A 17,109-nucleotide genomic window follows, 5' to 3' on the forward strand; every position below is an offset into this window, starting at 1 on the left:
TGGAAAAAAGAGAGCAGGAAGAGTAGAGAGTATTTAGAAGAGAAGATTAAATACACTGCCAACAAACATCAACAGGCAAGCATATAGTCAGCATACTCTTGTTTTTTCTTTTGACAGTTTATAGAAGACAGGCACAAAAATTTAAAAGGATTGATTTAAATATGGAAGTCTGTAGATTCAAGAAGCAAAAAAACCAAAATCATAAGTACACTAATTTATTAGGCAAAATAACTAAAATTACAAATACACTTATTTCAAATACTAGGTTACTAGAGCCTTAAAGCTTGCTAGCTAATGGATTTGATGCGTATGTCTGGAGAAATGGTGATGGTATATCCCAGTCATTACAGATACTGGCTAAAAACGTTAAAGGCCACAAATAAGCATATGGTGAAAATATTTCAAATACACAGGCAATATTTAGGAGTTCTATTATAATAAAGAACTACTCAATTTTAAAGTTTATCTGAAGTACATACAATGTTTGACATTGTTTTCCTTTTTGTTTTGAGTTACGAACTGGAAAGCTGTCCTGGACCATCATGGCGTTAATGATATGTTTCAACTTAGAAATACAGTGCAATAATAAAGTCAATGCTTTTATAGAACACTGAAAGTTCACTGAGACCAGAGACAAAGCTCATTCATCTGTATATGTCACTCAGGTGGGCTGCCCACAGTATGTATTTTGTTGTGCTTCTTATCGGGCCTTCCTCTTTGGTGACTCACAAATCTACAAACCCCAAAGTACATTTTCCATCACTGGAGTGAAATGAGATTATGTTCATTTGGGTGGTTATACCTATTGCTGTATTCCAATTACTGGAGTAACACATATGTTTACATCTACAGATAATATTTCATTTTTATCATACAATGAGAATCTGCAATGTTAAACCATGATGCTATGAGGTTTTCTCTGTGTGTCTGATCTCTATTTACAAGAATAATTGGTTAAGAAAAATAGACCATGGTGGGTAAAAAGAAGTGTCGAACATGTTTTGTTTTGTGGAGTCAAGATTTAGGGTTTTAAATATATTTAAATATATAAATGTTATAAATTTAAATATATTTCTACATCTCCTCCTCTTACCTGCCATTACTTGTCCCCCTCCCCAACCTCTAGTACACACACTGACAACCACTACAGCCCCCTATAGACCACCATGGCGGCAGGGGGGAGAATGGAGTTTCCCATTGAAAAGATGTTTGTTAAAATTTTTTTAAGTAATAAAAATTAAGTTATCCCCAACATTTAATTCGTTCAGTTGTTGTCTTCAACTTCATCAGAGTAAGCTAGGAATTCTGTAATGGTGAGCAGTCTGAATAGAAAGTAATATCTGTTAAGGAGAATTTGGGTCAGGAATTGATGAATTGTTCCTTTTCAACAATGTTTCAAATCTATCTCTTGTAACATAGGAGCATTTTGTACATTAATCATGTTAAAAATAGTTGAAAAATTAGTTTGATACCCCCAAATATTATGGATTACAAGATGAACAAGTATTTATTTTAGCAATAAGATTAAAAACTCATGAGGTTGCTCTAAATTTAATAATATATAATCTACCTGTGAATTGGCAGTGAACAGAAGCTAATGGACTCATAATACATTGCTAGGGCTAAATGGACTAGTATCATCCCAGAAGGGCACATAAAAACAATGAAGACAAAGCCAATTTATTTTTAAAAATTAGTCCCAAATCTTAAATTCATATTTTCTCTTTCCTAGCCAATATGTATTTATAAAAAAATTTCCATCAGAGCAAATTTAATGCAAAATAAAGGAGAGCTACTTTTTTTCCTTACTTAAATGGAAAATCAAAAATTTGACAGGGAATCAAAAATGATTGCTCCACATGCTTGCATTCAGTGCTTTTGTTTGACTTATTTTAAAGGATTTGAAAATTAAATCCTATAGAGACTGAATTGCACTACAACAGATTTGACAATACCTTTGTATAAATTGGCAGGGTGATGTTTAAGTTGCAAATAGCTTGATGCACCAGGCCTCTTGTGGATTTTGGCTCTTTCATAAATGATAGTCGCCCGCAAGGTTCCTGAGTCGTGTCGCGTACCTTGAATAAGAAAGGCATGTGTACTTCACCCACATGTGATATATGCTATTTATTTTAATTAGATGATACTCAAAAGAATGAGGAAAAAATAAATTCATTTGATAATGCCAAAGATTTAGAGGTGTTTCTTTCTCTATTTCTATATTCATTTAGAATGATTTTTTAAAGAATCATTCAGCTTTTAAAAAATTGTGGTAAAATACATAGACCATAAAATTTATCATTTCCATTTTTACACTTAGCATTTTTAAGTGTTCAATTTAGGGGCATTAAGCACATTTACAAACTTGTGCAATCATCAAATCTTTACTATGCAGAATTTGTCATCATCTCAAACACAAACTCTGTACCCATTAAATGATAGCTCCCCATACTTCTCTTCTGCCACCCTGAGTCACCTCTATTCTACTTTCTGTCTCTAAATCTGCCTCTTCCAGGTACCCTGAATGGATAGAGTTAGTTATACAATGTTTCTTCCTTTTCAGTCTGGGTTATTTTACTTAGCATGAGATTTTCACGCTTTAACCTGTTGCAACATATATCAGAATTTCATTCTTTAAAAGAATTGTGTTAAAACAGACGTTAACATAAAACTGATCATTTCCACCATTTTTACATGCACAGTGCAGTAGCAATAAATACATTCACACTGTTGTACAACCATCACTGCCATTCATCTTCGGAACTTCTTCATCTTCACAAACTGAAACTCTGTTTCCATTAAACAAGAACTTTCCATTCCTCCCTTCCCTCAACCCCTGGCAACCACCCTTCAATTTTCTGACTCTAGGCTTTTGACCTCTCTAGGCACCATATAAGTGGAAACAGAGTATTTGTCTTTTGTGTTTGTTAATTTCACTTAGCATATATCCTCAAGGCTCATCTCTGTTACATCATGTATCAAAATGTCGTTCTTTGTTAAGGCTCAATAATAGTCCATGTAAGTACAGACCATATTTTAACCATTCACCTGTCAATGGATATTTATGATGTTTCCACCTTTTGGCTACTGTGAATAATGCTCTTATGAACACTGGGATGCCAAGTAACTGTTCGAGTCCCTGCTTTCAGTTCCTTTGGGTATCTACCTAGAAGTGGAACTGCTGGATCATAATCTAACCTAGGTTTAAATTTTTGAGGAATCATCATACTGTTTTCCACAGTGGCTGCATCATTTTGTATTCCTACCAGCCATGATTAGGGTCCCAATTTCTCCACATCCTTGTCAACATGTATTCGCCATTTCATTTTATTTCATTTATATATTTATTTTTTAACAACTGCCATCCTAATGGGTACAAAGTATCTCATTTGTGATTTGAAACTGAATTTCCTTAAACTTGAATTTCCTTGAGCATCTGTTCATATGCTTATTGGTCATCTGTTTGCCTTCTTTGGAGAAATGTCTAAGTCCTTTGCTCATTTCTGTATTTGGTTGTTTATAGAATGACTTTTGCATATCAACAATATCAAGTATTAGCTTAATAATACAGCCATTAGAGTTAAATGGATCCTTTACCCCTCAGCAGTTATAGTTTAATGAGGTGATTTCTAAGAACCTATCTTTAATCATGTAAAACAATCAAACCAGAAATGGCACAACAAAGGACTCAATAGAGATCTTGGGAAAGCTTCATAGACTAACAATTTTAAAGAGATTTACTGACATATCCTTGGAAAATCATAAGGGATTAAAACGAGTCATTGCTAACAAACTAGGAATTTGTAGTCTGGAGTCTTTGCAGTAAAAAACTGTTGGAAACCAGCCTCCATCTTGTGAGAGTTGAACATTAGGACTTTCAGATCAGTGAAATAAACTGTGAGAAGCAAGGGAAAAAAATGAAGAGCTGGAGAAATAGAGCACAGTATTATTACTTCCTTTGCATTTTACCATCACACATTTTTGTCCCTTTTTATAACTGGACTCTGGAATGAAATATGTATATATCACTGCCAAACTCCTAACTTGGATTAATATTCTTAAACAGAGAAAACAAATTCACGGTGTACTGAAGTGTCTCCATAAATGTTTGTTGGATGAATTTATGAAAATATATCCAGTTCACAGCTCTATCTCAGATAACCTGTTACTAGATCAAGTGAGATCCTGGGTTCCTTCAGAGCTTTTATTACAAAGTATTGTCACTCAGGGACTCTTTTGGTCTCCACATAAAATTCATACGTTTTTAAAATTTAAGAATAAATATTTAAAAGAGATGATAGCAAAAAAGGAAAGAGAGACTTCCTGTAAAATTTGGAAAAAATGTAGCCAGTTTTTCTAATCAATGAATTGGCTATTTGTCTTAATTCTCAGCCTTGAACACCATCTATAAGTAAAAATTAAGGTTGAATTTGAACTTCAAAAATAAAAATGGTTGGCTCTATAGGACTTTAAAATTTTACAGATATGGTTTTAAAAAATTACTTCAATGACTGAAAAGCAAATATTATCTCCTTCTAAAGGAAATTGAATCCTCACTTGATCTTAAGTAAAATGCATTAGAAAAGGCCATGTATATACTACCTTGACAAAGAGAGGAAGTCGGTTTTCTTTGAAGGCAAAAAAACTGAAGATATGATGTTGGCCACTCTTGGTTAATGGCACCAGGTTGCCAAAACAATCAACATAGATGGGTTTTCCCTCTAGTACCTGGTGAAAACAGACAAAAGTAACACAGGACATAAGAGCTATAATTATTACTTGTCATTTACATTAAAAAGTGATGGTATTACTTGATACATCAAAATTCTTAAAATATACATCTTTAAATTGCTGACTGGCATTTTGTCTTATCTGTGACAAAGCACGTGCTAATACTCTCTCTTCTTACTGGTACAGGAATCTTCAAATGCATGGTGGCATTTAATGTTAATGTTTTCATTTCTAACACTGTTTCATGTTACCCACCCCATCCCCCCAAACTGGTATCTCTTTGAGTCCTAAATTTAAATTTCTGATTGGGTAGTTTTTGACACTGTAATGAGTTAGGTTACTTGACCTCAATATCCAAAGGCCCACAGAAAGAAAATTCTGAAATACGAATAAGTAATATAGAAAGCCCTGGATTTGATACATTCACATTTATAGAAAGGATATGCTTCCTGACTGTTTTCTTAAGTATTAAAAATAATAAAAGCAACAAGGAAAGATAAAGATACCTAAACTATTATAGTAACTTACATACTTTACCAGTAACTTGTAATTTGTCCCAAGATAATTTTATGAGAATCCCTTTACCTCCTCACATACACTGTATATCCCTATATCCAAACTGGCTAAAAATGGCAGATTTTGGACCTTGACCTACTAACTGATCAAAGTGTGGACTGGTCTTTTTTTCCTTATGGCTCTATTTATTAAATACTATATTAAATATAATCTATTAGTAAGGGCATAAACAACAGGTTAACATAAATTATTTTTGTAAATACAGTACCTCTACATCCCTGCTTCTGGCCACCTCAGCAAAGTTTTCTTGTTGTTCTAGGGTCTTATCCACTTTATCATCAGTCATGCAGAAACATCTCAACCTGGCTTCAATGGGGTCATGTGATTTGGCAAACACGACAAATTTGGCCATATACGGTACACAGATAATTTCCCTATACACTTGTGATGCAAAGGTAACAGATTCCTGGATTTGTCGACAATCTATCAGCCAGAACCTATAAAATGGAATAAGGTCAGTTACCATACGAAAAAAAAAAAAAAAAAAGAATAAGGTCAGTTATCTGAAATTTAAAGTACACCAATTGAATAAGAAAACAACAGTCCTCTCATTATGATCAAAATAATCATTAAATGTTTTTTGGAAAAAGAAGGGAGAGAGGGAGAGGAGAGAAATTAAAGGAAAGACAAAGTGAAAGAAGGAAAAGTAGAAGGATAGATAGTAAGGAAGAAGGGAGGGTGGGGAAAAGAGAAAGATTAGATGTTTAAGATCAACTAACAAATGCTGTATTCATAATTTTCTTCCTTGGAGGATCATCTGAGTATTGAATCTTCTCAACTATACCTCAGAGCTTTAGAATCTTCTAGCATGTAAGCTCAGTGTCAGACATGACAAGGATCTCACTGAATTGAGAGTTTCTATTTTGATTCCCTCTCCTATTCTTTATTTCATTTCCTGAAACCCTTTCCAGTAAAATCTACCCAGCTTTTCTTCATTCTTTTCCAACAACCTCTCCAGTTGTCAAGGTGAAATAATCCCATTTTTTAAAAAATTGCTTTTGCTCCAGAACTTCTAAACATTGCTGAACATAATTCCTAGAAGAAATCATCTGTTTTGTGACCAATTTATGAGTTCTAGCCTCAGCTAAGTCTATGACTTGCCTGGCAACTTTTTCTTCAGATATTATTTTATTCTGTTTAGTAACTTTGCTAAACCTTTAGGACACTCCTTGAGCTCTTGCCTCACCTGAGGCCCTATGAAAGGTAACTTCACTGAGAAAGCAGAGGCCACAATGGACATTTCTTCAGTTTGGTATGTATACACACTTTCAAAGGTTGGTTCACATCCTCTTGCTCTGAAACTTTTCCCCACCAATGATCACCCTCCCTCTCTTGACTCATTTCCCATAATCTTTCAACATTCCTGAGATTTCCTTACCGTTTTACCAACTCTTTTCTTCAAGTTCTTGATCCATCTCTCTTTTTTAATTGACTTTTGATAAAATATATACAAAGTTCATCATTTTAATCATTGTAAGTGTATAATTCATTGGCACTAAGTACCCTCACAATACTGACTTCTTGGACTATCCCACGAGGCCTCCCATAAACAATGCACAATCCTGCATTACTTCTGAACTACAGACTAAATGGATCACTGTTGCTCTCCCCTTTCTTTCTGCATTCTATCTCGGCATCTTGGCTCATGTTACTCTCTCTTCCACTTTCATTCTGCCCATAAGGTTCCTACGTGTCTCATGAGTCACTTCTTCTATTCCAATGCAAATACCCTCCACTGAATTCTTTAGTACCTCTGGGGTACCGGTCATTCAAAACTTGCCATTGTCTTGCATTAGAGTGTAGAAGCCTGAGTGGCAGATCACACTGGCACACGGAGCCCAGGACTCAATAGCTGAGCCCGAGAGGCTGAAACAACAAAAACGTGCCACCACATCCAGGTATGCCACGTGCCGTTACTGAGATGTTCATGAATTTCTATTTTTTTCTTATATCCTTGAATAGAAATTTAAGTTTTAACTACTCTCGACTTTAATTTTCTCATCTGTAGAATGGCCACAATACCTCCCGTTCTTTTAAGTTACACAGTTGTTGCAGTAATCAAATTAAATGGGGAAATATTTAGCTATCCATGAATCCCAATGCAAATGGGAACCGATAGTTACCAACTGAATTAGTGTGTACATGACATAAAACTAGGTAGCTTCAGCTTTTAAAAGATGTGTGATATGTAATTGGGTAATACATGGGTAATATGTACATGTGTTTGAATGCGTAAAAGTCACTGAAACCTTTAAACCATTCGAGTAAGCCCTGGTGGGCTTTGTGTTTTTAGTATTCTATTGGAAAAAGTAGTTCAGGCTATTTTTTGACAGCAGGAAATTTATCTTTCCTAAGACCTTTGGGACTGGAAAAATCAGTGGTGGCTGCTAAAGCCAGAGTCAGGGTCACAATCCTTTCTTTTTCTTAGATTTTAATCTGACTGGTTGTCCTTTATTGTCTCATCACCATTTCATTTGCTGGAGGGTCCAGTTTAAAATATGAAAGTAAATGCAGACAATGTTAAAAAGCAGACCAAAAAGAGTCAGTTTCAAAGAACATAAGAAACAAAACAAAAGACATATCAGGCTTTTCTGGGCTGCATAAACATACCTGGCAGACACATTGGTTGTAAAGGAAACACATTCATTGACAAATGTTAAGGGCGTAGTTCCTGTAATATCTTCCCATTGTGCAGGAGTGGTTCCACCTGAAATAATATGATCATTTAAAAAAATCAGGCAAAACTCCAGACTTTGAATTGTAAAATAAAGTCTTTGTGGTTCTGGCTGTGTTCACCCACGTCATCCCATCCACCCCTCAGAATGATATATTGGGAACATGTCTAAAAACCACATGCTAAAAAATGACACACTGAAAACAAACAGGGAATACTACCTTCAAAGGAACTTCATTTAAGGGAGGTTCTTTGAATAACTGCCTCAGATTACCTACTAAGTGTTCAACTCTCTGACTTCTTTTTTTTTTAATGTTTCAAGTTTTTATTTAAATTCTAGATAGTTAATACATAGTGTAGTATTAGCTTCAAATGTACAATTTAGTGATTCATCACTTACATACAACACCCAGTGCTCATCACAAGTGCCCTTTTTTTTAAATTTTTTATTTCTTTTCAGCGTAACAGTATTCATTGTTTTTGCACCACACCCAGTGCTCCATGCAATTAGAGAGGGCACAAGCGCCCTTCTTAACACCCATCACCTATCTAGCCTATCCCCCAATCCCACCTCCCCTCCAGCAACCTGCAGTTTGTTCTCTGCTGTTAAGATCTGACTGATACTTCGAAGCTTTTATTGTAATTGCTAGGCTTTGAAGATCATTTAAAATTGTAACAGCTGATGATTTTAAAGCAACTTCTATTAACCAAGGAGTTGAATACTTTGTTAAAATAACAAAAGATCCAAATAATCTTTTGTTCCTGAACTTCATATTTTCTGGAATTATTTTTAAGAAATAAAATTTCTTCTCAATTCGCAGTTCAAGGTTGGCAAAAAAAAAAAAAAAATGCTTGGAAAAGATTAAGAGCTCAGTAATACTAAAAGGTGAGGGAACAGATGAATGAGTGCTGAAGGATGGCCTCTGAGCACAGAAAGATCACCATGGAGGCGGACATGGACTTTCATTCGACTGGGAAATTACCTTGGCATAGATAAGGATAAAATAGTCTTAAGGCACTGTAGGAGGAATGTATGTTCGAGAGGAGAATAAACTGCGACACTAAAATTCCTTAAAGAAGGAAATGTGTTATCAGAGAAAGTTCATGGAAACTTATTCTAACAGGCCTCTAAAATAGGAATTCTTAGCAAAACCATATAACAGAGCAAAACACAAAAATCCAAGCACTGTGGTTAACATGTTTTTTTAAATTAACAAATAAATTTAAGGACATGTTTTGTACAACCCCATCTGAGGATCTATGGCTGGAATAACTAGATTCGATGGTGTCTAGGCCCAGGTGGTATCTTCATTTGATCACTTACAAGGGTAGGTGTGTCACAGACATTTTTCAGTCTTCTTTCTTTTGCTTCCATGCCATTATGTTGCACATTATAGAAAGGTTAATCGTATACGCATGGAACAAAAGGTATGGGAATGACACCCAAGAATGCTGATAACAATCACAAATGGGTAATTGGGAAAGTGAAAATGAAGCATAAGATTTCCCTTTATACTCATTGTAGCCTGCGCATTTTAAAATCTTGTCATATTATTAAACTTATGGGATAAGGTGTCAATGGTTTGCTATCATAAGTACAGAAAAAAAAAACACTAGTAAGAAGGGAGAATTAGAGAGCAAAATAAGGGTGAACATTCCTTACCATATGGAGGAGAAATGAAAAAAAAAATGCTAACAATACCTAAACAGCCAGGGATGGTGATTATTCCTATTGACAATAGTATATTTACTGAATGCCAACACAATGTAGTTATGGTTAAATAGGGAAATTATCAGTCCAATGATATAGTCCTAACGCAGGTTATTTGTGTGGATTTTTTTCCTCTCAGCATTATGGTGATAATGTTGAGCAGAAAAAAACCAGCGTTCTAGGAATGTCTTTCTACAGTGTGGTAGTTGTCCAAAAGCTACTGCAACTTCTAACTAAAAAGACCAAAATTCAGTTAATTATTAAAAACCTTTGTTTTTCCTAAGTTATTTCAACAGATCAATGATAAAGACAAACCCATTCCTAGACAGATGTCTGAACTTCTGAGTAATTATTCAAGATGCTATTTATTTTTCATATAAGATGAAGTCTTACATGGAAAATAAAAGATGAAGTCTTACATGAAGGCGTAAACCTTAGGCCTTGAGGTATGTAAATTTGGGTTTGAATTCCAACTCTGCTGAATATTTATGGTATGATACCAGGCAAGTTATAGAACTTCTCTCAGCCTTGGTTTCCTTTTCAATGCATAGGGCTAACACTTCCTCATAGAGCCACTGTAAAGACTAAAATGCCAATGCTTATAAAATGTCTAATAGTTTGGCATACAAGCTATATCTGATAAATATTAGTTCATTTTCTTTCACCTTTCACTTGCCTAGTAAATTAGAATGCTTTTCCTGAATTAATGCATATAACCTCACAGGTATCTAATGACAAAGGTAATTTAATATTTACCACAATCTGCTTCTTCTTTCAGAACTTTCTACTAGCAGAGTCTTATGTGACTCACCTGTTATGCTGCATAGTAATCTTAAGGTTGGTGCATCTCCCCCAAAACCATTCAACATGACATCACTTGAAGCTTTGGGGACAGGAATGGTCATGGTAATTGGCTTGTGAAATTTTCTTCTTCTAGGTTCCAAAGTGACTATAGGGCTGAAGGTAGCTTTGTTGCCTAGAATCTTCTTAACCAGCTCACTGTGCATAGGTTGAGCCTTTTTAAAAGAAAGAAAATAGCACAGTATATCAATATGTATTGATATCAATATATTTCAATATGTCGATATCTATGTCAAATTTCTTACTCAGTGCATCTCTTCTTAGCTCAGAAATCAGTCTGGTGACTTCAAATACAGCAACTGTAAGTTTAGTACTAAGCCCTCATATAAAACTTTAGGAGACCTCCCATCTCTAAGGGAAGCTGTTGCTCACCTGTGGATCATTTGACACATTAACCATATATTCCCCACCTGAAAAGCTGACTTTGAATCACTAGAGTAAAAATCCATGTTAGGTTAACTCGTATCCAACACGGGCATACCTGTAAGCCCACACGGATCCTCTTGGTCAGCGCCCCCTCTGGGAAGACGGCCTGCACCTGCGGCACCACGGTGCTGCTCAGCACGCCTCCCTCCGGGCCAATCAGGTTGCTGTCCTGTTTGATGCGCGATACCACCGCAAAGTACTGTGGGAAGTCACGGGTGATGATGCGGCAGATTCGCTTCTTTTCTAGGTCTTCTGGGCTATCCAGCACTGAGACAAGAAATGACCCATTTTATATAGCAAATATTTCCTTCCAAAACCATTCTAGCAAACTCCGGGGCACAGTTAATAGTAAACAAGCATAGAAGCAAAACAACTTTTTTTTTTTTTTTAAATAATAGGAAAATTTTTAAAAAGCAAGACTATCCTAACAACACCAGAAAACAAAACAAACAAACAAAAACAAACACACACACACAAAAAAAACCTCCAGTCTTTCAAGACCTATCAGCATTTAGTCTGCACGTTTTATTTGTCTGAGGAAACTAGGTCTTTCCAGGGCGCTGTGAAAAGAAAAGCATCCAGTTCCAGAAGCAGTAGTGCAGGGCCCAGCACCCTCTGTAAATGAAGGGTTTTGAGGGCAAACCTGGAATGGAAACAAATCTGTCCTATACTTGCTTCACATGAGGGAGAGGAAATGGCTTCTGGATTCCTTTTCTTTGCAAATTTCAAAGTTAGCTCAAAAACCAGTTACTGCAGTTTTAAGAAGAAACACAGCCTTTTCAGTTCTCAGGGCAAGAGTACAGGGATAAAAATCTGTCCCCTAAGGGTAACGTTTGTGTTTGTGTGTTTATTCTAGTGACATGGCTGTCTCTGAAAGAGTCAGATGTTTAAAAAAAAAAAAAATCAGTGATTATGAATTCAGGGTTTGAGTATTCCTCTGAAACCATTAACTTACCAAAAATATCATCTACTGTCAGGAAGATAGGATAATGGACTCTTTGTAAATTGCATTAGTGTAGATATCTAGGGCAATACAAAAATCGGTCTGGTTTAAAAGGCAGAAAATTTGCACTAAGGGGATCACTGAATTTTCAGGGATCACGGAGAGTTGTGGACTGGCAAACACTAGCACATACATACAAAAGAACACATTTCCAAGCACAGAGAACATAAAAATATAAAAATCTGATTCTTTGTTTTATTTATTTATTTTTTAAAGATTTTATTTATTTATTTGACAGAGAGAGAGATCACAAGTAGGCAGAGAGTCCTACAGAGAGAGAGAGAGAGAAGCAGACTCCCCACTGAGCAAAGAGCCCGATGCGGGGCTCGATCCCAGGACACCGAGATCACGACCTGAGCCGAAGGCAGCGGCCCAATCCACTGAGCCACCCAGGCACCCCTGATTCTTTGTTTTAAAACAGGTTTTATACACCTATGGAGAGTTATATGAGTACTCAGTGAAGGACAAGACGCCAGTGCTTGTGGCAGTGTTAATGACCGGTATATCTCAGAGGAAAGTATCCTAAACCTAAATGCAGATAAAGGAAATGGCTCCAAGAAACAGAAGCAGCTAAATATTGCATGGAACAAGCTTTATCAGGAAGAAGTCTGATCTTTCAATCGTCCTTATAAAGGACTGACCTATGCATCCAGAGGGCATAATTTTCCATCAACCTCTTGGGTTATTCCACTTTATTCCACCTCAGCAGGATGCAGAAACAAATACTAAAGCGGCCGCTGTTCAGCTACACTTACTATTCGGAAGCCACGCCTGAAGCTTCTGTCTGTAGTCTACAAGCCTGGTAAACTTGACAAATTGCCAGAACACTGTGTGTCCAGTTCTGTACCACTCTTGGCGCTTAGGCAAAGAACTTGCCCTATTTGTGTAGTTACTTAAAGTGGAACCATGGGGTGCCTGGGTGGCTCAGACGGTGAAGCATGTGCCTTCAGCTCAGGTCATGATCCTACAGTCCTGGGATCGAGCCCCACATAGGGTTCCCTGCTCCCCACATAGGAATTCTGCTTCTTCCTCTGCCTCTGCCCCTGTGCACTACTCGTTCGTTCTCTCTCTCTCTCAAATAAATAAATAAATCTTTTTTAAAAAACAAAGTGAAACCCATCTCCTGGTATTAGGCCTGGAACTTCATTTTTGTGCAGCCTAAGGAGGCCAGACAATGAGCCAATTCCCTTCAGTCACACTGAGATATTTCAACCTGTGGCTAGATGGCCCAAGCTGGATTTGGGATTTACGGAAATCAAAGTCCCAATGGGGGAAAAAAAAAATTCTTAACTCTATGTGTAGGTGTGTATATGAAATTCTACCCTGGCTGACGCCTTGCTTGAATTACATGTAGAAGTTTGAGTGAACTTAATTTTCGTTATCTCCTTAATAAAAAGTTTTAAAAGGAAATCATATTATCCTCTAATGCACTAAAATTACACAAAGACCACACATACCCAAGCCCACTTCCCCTCCCCGCCCCATACACATACACACCACCCTAGGTCATCAGAAAGCAACAGATCATTTTAATTCTTCCTCTTTAGAATTCTTTTAAAACCCTTAATACGAAGTACCTTCATCCATGCCATTAAGGATTTCATTCAACTCATCTTCAGTGTATTCACAGTAATGCTCTTTCCAGCTGTCCCCGTTCTCACTGCGCAGGACCACCAGTTCCCGCTCCTTTCCTCGAAGGGCAGCAAAATGGGGGATCTCCACGATCACAGGCCTGACATAGCAAGGCAGAACATTCAGTGTGGACAAGAGCTGACCAACAGCAAGACAAGCACCTTGATTCTGTCTGTTGCAAAGTGACCTGGAATTGTTCTCTTTCTCGGGACGGGGCATAGCAGGCTGTCCTCCAGAGCCCACTGGCTAGGAGATGGTCACACAGTAGCACTCCACCTCGGGGGCACCAATCCTTAGGGACATGCTGCTACCTTAAGCCAAATAATGTTTCCCTGTGAGTGCATGTGGCATTCTGGAACTTCTCCTTTGATCAATGTAAGTATAACACATTTAACCAAAAGAAATGTGCATGCATATCCATGATGTGTGCCAATCTCCTAAAACATTTTCTACAAGGTGCAGATGACAAAATGGTTTGAGAAGGAAAATGGCTCAAATGTTGCATAATTTGATGTGTTGTAAATGAGAAGATGTCAGGAAAGTTAACTACTCAGGAACTAAAGAGACATGCACTCATGGTTTTTTGCCTTTTTTTTTTTTTTTTTCATTCAAGGGAACAATAGGCATGTGTACACAGTGTGGCCCTAACTGAGCACCTCAGCAGACAGCCCAATTGTGTCCCATGCCTATTAGACTCAGGATCCAGAACATGCACAGCCCTGAAGTTTTTAGGTCGCATTCACTTTCAAAATTTATAGAGGCTTTTGATTTTTCAGTCCAGGTTGCTTTGATACAGACTTCGAATTTATTATAACAACATCATAACTAGCACAGAGTACAACTAGGCAGATCTCATGCTTTAAACGAAAATGAAGGTCACAGCACTTTAAGGGAAAAGATATAAAAAACATCACTCAAAAATAAAAAGTCACATACCACAAGGGTCAGAAATGGTCCACTAAAGATAGGTTATACAGAATTTAAATCATAGGGAGGGACATGTCATGGGCACAATGACAAAAAGAGAAATCATATTGCAGAAGGAGGAGAAGAATGGGGGCCAGCAGCCATCAATTTGTTTTAAGTCACTCCTACCCAAGGAATTTGGTTCCAGGAGGCCCCAGCTGAAGGATGCGGCTGACCAAACTTTCTCCCTCATTAAGTGGGGGAGGAGCCGTTGGCAGGTGAAGTTTACTGAGTACATCCAAAGCAGCAGTGAAAGAAAGAACATAAGTAAGCTTCAGGTATTGTTTTCCACAGAACCCCGGCGTCACCGGCTGATCAACAGGGTGAAGTTTGGTTTCACACTGCGTTTGGTTCTGCCCCCTCCATTGGTCACAAAGAGCAAGGAACTGAGACCCAGAGTGTACAATGGAGGCGAGTGGAAGGAGACACTTAGGTGTTGTTGGATCTGTCCCTAGTTACGTTCACTGCCAGGGCACGAGCCAAAAAAAATAAACAAAAAATGTGCTCCACAGGAAAGACAAAGCTGTTGGGAATATAATAAAAACTCTGACTCTGTAGAGAGGGCAGATGTTTTCATGGATATTCCTCAACAGATGTGAAGTTTAGTAAAAAGCCTAAAACTACTTGGGCATAAGGGAGGGGAAAGGGCCTGGTACAGAAGATGAAAGGGATCGTTGGGCAATTACTCCAACCATACTGGCATTTCCGATGCAACCCAGAACTTCACAGGCTCCTTCTAAGTTTCTGGTCATTTAGGAGGACATAGGAGGTGGCTTCTATAATTGGGGAATACAGACACCCTTTTCAGGTGTGAACATAATTTGCAGCAACCTGTTAATCATTTGCTCCAAATTACAAGGCTTTAGAACATTTCCTCCAGGTTCTAAAGCAAATCCTCTCCCCTAAACGACACTGGCAAAGAGCTCATGATTAGTAGGATTTTCTCCCAATTTTTGAGCACAAAGACTTGATACGACAAGACTTAAATACAATTGATTTGTTTCAAAACATTTTGAAACTTGTCCCCCTCCAAAACTTGATCCTTTTGTTGGTTTTCAGCAGTAGCCAGTCATTTCTTGGCACACTGAGACACCACTTCATATATAATAGCAGTGGTACAAACAGAAGGAAGAAATGCCAATCCCTGCTCAAAATTGCTAAAATGAGCCTGGCAGAAGTTGGTCTTGATTTTGTTGTCTTAATGAAAACTACAACTACAGAGACTGTTGGTATAATTTTAAGACTCAAGATAGCAATTTTGATAACAGAAACGACACATCAGAGGGAGTAAATTTTTGGATATCTTATAAAGACAATGTTGCTTTCCAAAGATAATTGTTCTGTTTCATAATTACACAGGACTTTAAATGTATGTTTGGAATAGAGTAGTACTTTTTCTTTAGGACTTTACCATGTGAGTCTCAGAATTAAGAACAACAACAACAAAAAATACCTACCATCAGTTAAAACATGATTATTCACATTGGGAGCCTAGAAGCTATTGTCCCATCCAAAGAGAGGGAATCATAATTCACCTGAATGTCGAATTCATTAATGCCTTACAATAAGAGGCATGTGATTGGAGTCAAGCACTGAGGTGCTACTTGCCATTTTTAAAATAATTTTGCAGGGGCCAATCTTCTTTTATAATGTTATCTACGTACCTTGTTTCATTCCATCCTAGTGATCTCATGTAGAGGACACAAGCTCATCGGTGACTAAGTGGGAGGTTTAGCAGAAACCCTTACCCAAGGAACTGAGCACCAGAAGGTCCAACTTCAATCAGGCGACTGGCCAGGCCTTCTCCTTCCACCATTGGCGGCATTGTTGCCAGTCTATGGCGTTTGACCAGACGGCAGGTGACTCGAGTTGGGGCAGTACATTTCCGAGGTGGAATAATGATACGGAGCCCGTTGTGTCTGCATCCTCGCATAGCACCACCTCGGGCATCCACCATAAAACTAACCAGGAAACTAAAAATTAAAATAGAAGATGAGCTGCGTTTTGAAATGCTGCAGACAGTAGAGCTTTGTCAAGTTAATTTTTTCTCTTAATTCTTTGTTCTTTTTCATTTATTTGCATGGTGGCACACTATTTGTCCTTAAGAGTTCTTTCACTTTATACCAATGCCTTTATTTCTGTTGTGTGGTTGTTTTAGCCTTTGCATTCTTTTGATCTGTACCTAAAGAATTCTGCTAGTTTTTGTTGACAATGGTGATATTAAATACAAACTGGGAATTAAAGATCTGTCCAATTGACTTAGGAAGTGGAATAAAATTATATAAAGAACACTGATGAGTCTTCTTTCATTATAAATGCAAAGACCTCTGCTTCTGTCTAGGTGTGTCCTGAAAAATCCACATGCTGAAATAATGTAAGGATAGAGTAGAGAGGAGAGACCAAACTGCAGTTTTTCTAAACTAATCCAACCTGACTTTTCAAAATTGTATCTTGTCCAACCCATTTTAATATAATTCTAGGACTTAAAAAAAGATCCATAGGCCTTCTCCCAAGACCAAGCTCATGTTC

At 37.3% G+C, this 17,109-nt stretch overlaps 1 protein-coding gene across 1 annotated transcript in view; it reads right to left on the bottom strand.

Annotated features, from left to right (window-relative positions):
• Nucleotides 1-17,109, bottom strand: part of LOC111152577 (ankyrin 2) — a 326,153-nt gene that overhangs the window by 33,118 nt on the left and 275,926 nt on the right. The window contains exons 27-35 of the mRNA XM_022511070.1: nt 16,329-16,553; nt 14,710-14,808; nt 13,560-13,714; nt 11,035-11,246; nt 10,504-10,708; nt 7,918-8,014; nt 5,516-5,744; nt 4,603-4,728; nt 1,956-2,078 (exon numbers count right to left, since the gene is read on the bottom strand). Of these exons, the coding sequence (XP_022366778.1) occupies nt 1,956-2,078; nt 4,603-4,728; nt 5,516-5,744; nt 7,918-8,014; nt 10,504-10,708; nt 11,035-11,246; nt 13,560-13,714; nt 14,710-14,808; nt 16,329-16,553 (1,471 nt within the window). The remainder of the gene's footprint in view (nt 1-1,955; nt 2,079-4,602; nt 4,729-5,515; nt 5,745-7,917; nt 8,015-10,503; nt 10,709-11,034; nt 11,247-13,559; nt 13,715-14,709; nt 14,809-16,328; nt 16,554-17,109) is intronic.

Source organism: Enhydra lutris, unplaced genomic scaffold, assembly GCF_002288905.1.
Source record: "Enhydra lutris kenyoni isolate GAN:26980312 unplaced genomic scaffold, ASM228890v2 scaffoldscaffold3, whole genome shotgun sequence".
NCBI lineage: Eukaryota > Metazoa > Chordata > Mammalia > Carnivora > Mustelidae > Enhydra > Enhydra lutris.